The sequence below is a fragment of the Megascapheus bottae genome, chromosome 8 (genome assembly GCF_031878675.1).
Source record: "Megascapheus bottae isolate mThoBot1 chromosome 8, mThoBot2.hap1, whole genome shotgun sequence".
In the NCBI taxonomy this organism is placed as follows: Eukaryota; Metazoa; Chordata; class Mammalia; order Rodentia; family Geomyidae; genus Megascapheus; species Megascapheus bottae.
In genome coordinates, this window is record NC_143516.1 from 5,330,303 (window position 1) to 5,333,393 (window position 3,091).

Here is a 3,091-nt window from a genome sequence, read left to right on the forward strand (position 1 = left end):
TCACCCACTGAAAAGCTCCACATCCAGCTGGCTCAGGAGCAGGGTCTCGGCGCGATGGGAGAGACTGGTGCATCTTCCCCAGTGGCCACCAGCAGTGATTCCTTTGGAGAGAGAGAGAGAGAGGACTGAGGAGGAAGAGGAGGAAAGAGAGAACCACTCCATCATGGGACCTCCAACCCTTTGAAGATAAACAGCTAAAAGAAATAGTAAGAGTTCATTCATGGACTTGCAAGTTTTGCTCACACAAAGAATCACATAAAGTGCTGCCAGCACAGGGGGCTTCTAGAAACAAAATAGGCATAGCAACATATTGGTCTATAGACAAAGCCAGGGCTCACCCGGGACCTATAGGCTGAAGGTGGTATCTCACGGTGACTGGGAGACAGAGGCTTCCTTCCCCGGCCCAATGCCAAGGAAAATCTAGGGGCGGGCGGGGGGTGGGGGGAATCCATCCTGAGGAAAAACATCCAGATCCCTCCATGCTGTGGTCACATTCCCGCTCACCCCCGCCACAAGTCTCCTTCTAGAAGTGGTTCAAAGACACACCTTAGGAAGAATGCAGAGACCAGTGTGGCTGCGGGTGACAACTTGGTGACTGCAAGTTAGTCAAAACACAATGGCTCTCATGAGCTGGTGAAATAAGTTGCATTTGATATATTACATAGGCAATCAAAGGATTCCAGAATAGGCTTTCGTTCTATCTACTATCTCCAGACAGGAAGGAAGCCAGGAGAAACTCCTTCAACTGGGGGCCAAATGTTTGTGCTTCACAACTTGCTAGGATCCTTAAACACAGAGCTGACTAGAATGTGACAAATGCAGAAGTTTTGGTATTTGTTATGGCATGACAAGACTCGAAGCAACAAACCAAAAGACCTTTTTAGTTAGCGTTGGTGGTATTGTGGTGAGCATAGCAACCCCCAGACAGACCTTTCTAAATCTACATCCAGATGATAGAAACATGAGAATATTTGTACATATCGAGCTGTGTGTGTATTTGTAAGTGCCTGTGTGAGAGTGTGACTTACAAAGCAAAAATAAACATTGTCCTCCACAAAGAGTGAGATGGTGATGGACATGTGGACAACCAAGTGCTGGGTGTTGGGTGTTGGTACGTACCTTGTCTTCCTTCCATTCTGGACACACTCCTGGGGGGTAAGACATCCGTACTGCTACTGTTTCTTAAGTAAGGGAATGAAGCTCACAGGTGGCAGGTCTCCTACCTGAGGTCACACAGAGCCAATGTCAGAGTCAAATGGACTCTAAAGCCTTAGCTTTTGTTCCCTTTCCGGGTCATAGCTGTAGGTCTTCCTGCTACAGTACTTTTTAATGCTTTATGCTTAAAAAAAAACAGTCTTTGATCTGTACAGAAATAAGAGAGGCCTGAGGTATATTTGGGCATTTCCAGAAGACACGGACAGGGGCACAAGCTCATCACCAATTAGAAGCTCCTGCATCTGGAACGGCGGTCCTTCTGGTGTCATCACGTAGAAGGTTCGAACATATGCAGGCATATTCCCAGAGCAACGCGAAAGCCACCCATGCTCCGCCCTTTCTGTCCTCGGCTCCCCCGCTCAGGCCTCAGACCACTGTCTCCACCGAGACGGCGTGGCCGCTCTCCTCCGGCCGCTGGGGCTGCAGCTCGTCCTTGAAAGCCCTGTTCAGAACCACTTTCAAGGACTCTTTGAAGCGCTTCTTCTTGCTGCTGCCCACGAAGAAGTAGATGAAAGGGTTGGCGCTGCTGCTGATGGTGGAGAAGAGCAGGGAAAGGTTGTGCAGGCCCCGGAAGGCCGCCCAGTACTCGTAGTAGAGCAGGTAGAGGAGGCGCATGGGCATGGCGAAGGCGAGGAAGATGACGATGGTGACCGTGATGACCACATACAGCTTGGAGGAGCGGGCAGTGCACGAGCTCTTCCGGATCTTCACCACCAACAGGGCGCTGCACACCAGCATGAGCGGAGTGAAGACCACGAAGGTCAGGATGGCGATGAAGACGATGACCGCCCGGCAGTCCCTTCGGGAGCGGCTCCTATCGTCGTCGTCGTCGATGCACATGACGTACTCCATGCTGGTCACCAGGCAAGAGAGGGCCCACAGGAGGGCACAGACCCACGCTGACTGGTGCCTGGGCCGGTGGCAGCGGTACCAGATGGGGTAGAGGACTGACAGGCACCTCTCCACGCTGATGGCCGTCAGCAGGTAGAGGCCTGTGTTGTAGCCGAACAGAAAGGTCACGGATAAGGTGAGCATGGTGTAGTGGTGGCCGGAGGAGAGCTCGTGGTCCAGGGCATAGTCGATGGACAGGATGAAGATGCAGAAGAGGAGGGAGATGTCGGCGATGGACAGGTGGGTGATGTAGACGGTGAAGGGGTTCTTTCGCATCCGGAAGCACAGGAACCAGAGGAGAACCCCGTTTTCCACAAAGCCCAGCGGGGACAGGCTCATGATGACCCAGTGCACAGCGGGGATGGGAGGAGGCGAGGGCAACCGGGCCATCGAGGCGTTCCTGCCCGCAGAGGCGTTGACCGGCTCCCCATCAGCAGGCCAGGTCGCGTTGGACCCATCCATGGGGACGCCTCGGGCGGGAGCGCTCAGGCAGCTTCCTGCCAATAAGTCAAAGCAGACAAAGTCATGAGAACTGGTGAAATGAAAGGAAAAAGAGAGTATGGGCGATGGGTCACAATCTTCCAGTCCTTTTTTTTTTTTCCTTTATTTTTAAAAAGACTGACCAATTCTTGTCCTCACAATGACAAAAGTAGACATTTCACTAAAGAGAGAAGTGATTTAATATAAACCTTTCTGGTTCCCTTTAGCTGTCCGGCTGTATTATTATCTGCTGGGGGTTCAGTGCCCAAACTTAGTACAGCAAAGCACTGGTGAGAGGACGTCCGGTTCTGCCTGTGCATTCCAAGGCTCATTTTGAAAATCATTTCACGGTTGGAGGGTTGGCTCAGGTGGTAGAGCACTTGCTCAGGAGGCACAAGGCCTAGAGTTCAAACCCTAATAAAGTGGGAGGGAAGGGGAAGGAAAGGAAAGGACCCAGTTGTCTTTGGTGGTCCATGTCTTTAAAGAGGAACCAGGCTGGTTGCAA

The 3,091-nt window shown here is 51.8% G+C and overlaps 1 protein-coding gene across 1 annotated transcript; it reads right to left on the reverse strand.

The window, feature by feature from the left end:
* Nucleotides 1–1,581: 1,581 nt before the first annotated feature.
* Mas1 (MAS1 proto-oncogene, G protein-coupled receptor) lies at nucleotides 1,582–2,583 on the reverse strand. Its single transcript, XM_090337612.1, has one exon. The coding sequence runs from the start codon at nucleotides 2,566–2,568 to the stop codon at nucleotides 1,582–1,584; it is 987 nt and encodes a 328-aa protein (XP_090193738.1). The 5' UTR covers nucleotides 2,569–2,583.
* Nucleotides 2,584–3,091: the final 508 nt, after the last annotated feature.

What these genes read in the sequence shown, in the direction of transcription:
- Mas1 (XM_090337612.1), bottom strand. Translation starts at nt 2,568, where the DNA reads ATGGATGGGTCCAACGCGACCTGGCCTGCTGATGGGGAGCCGGTCAAC.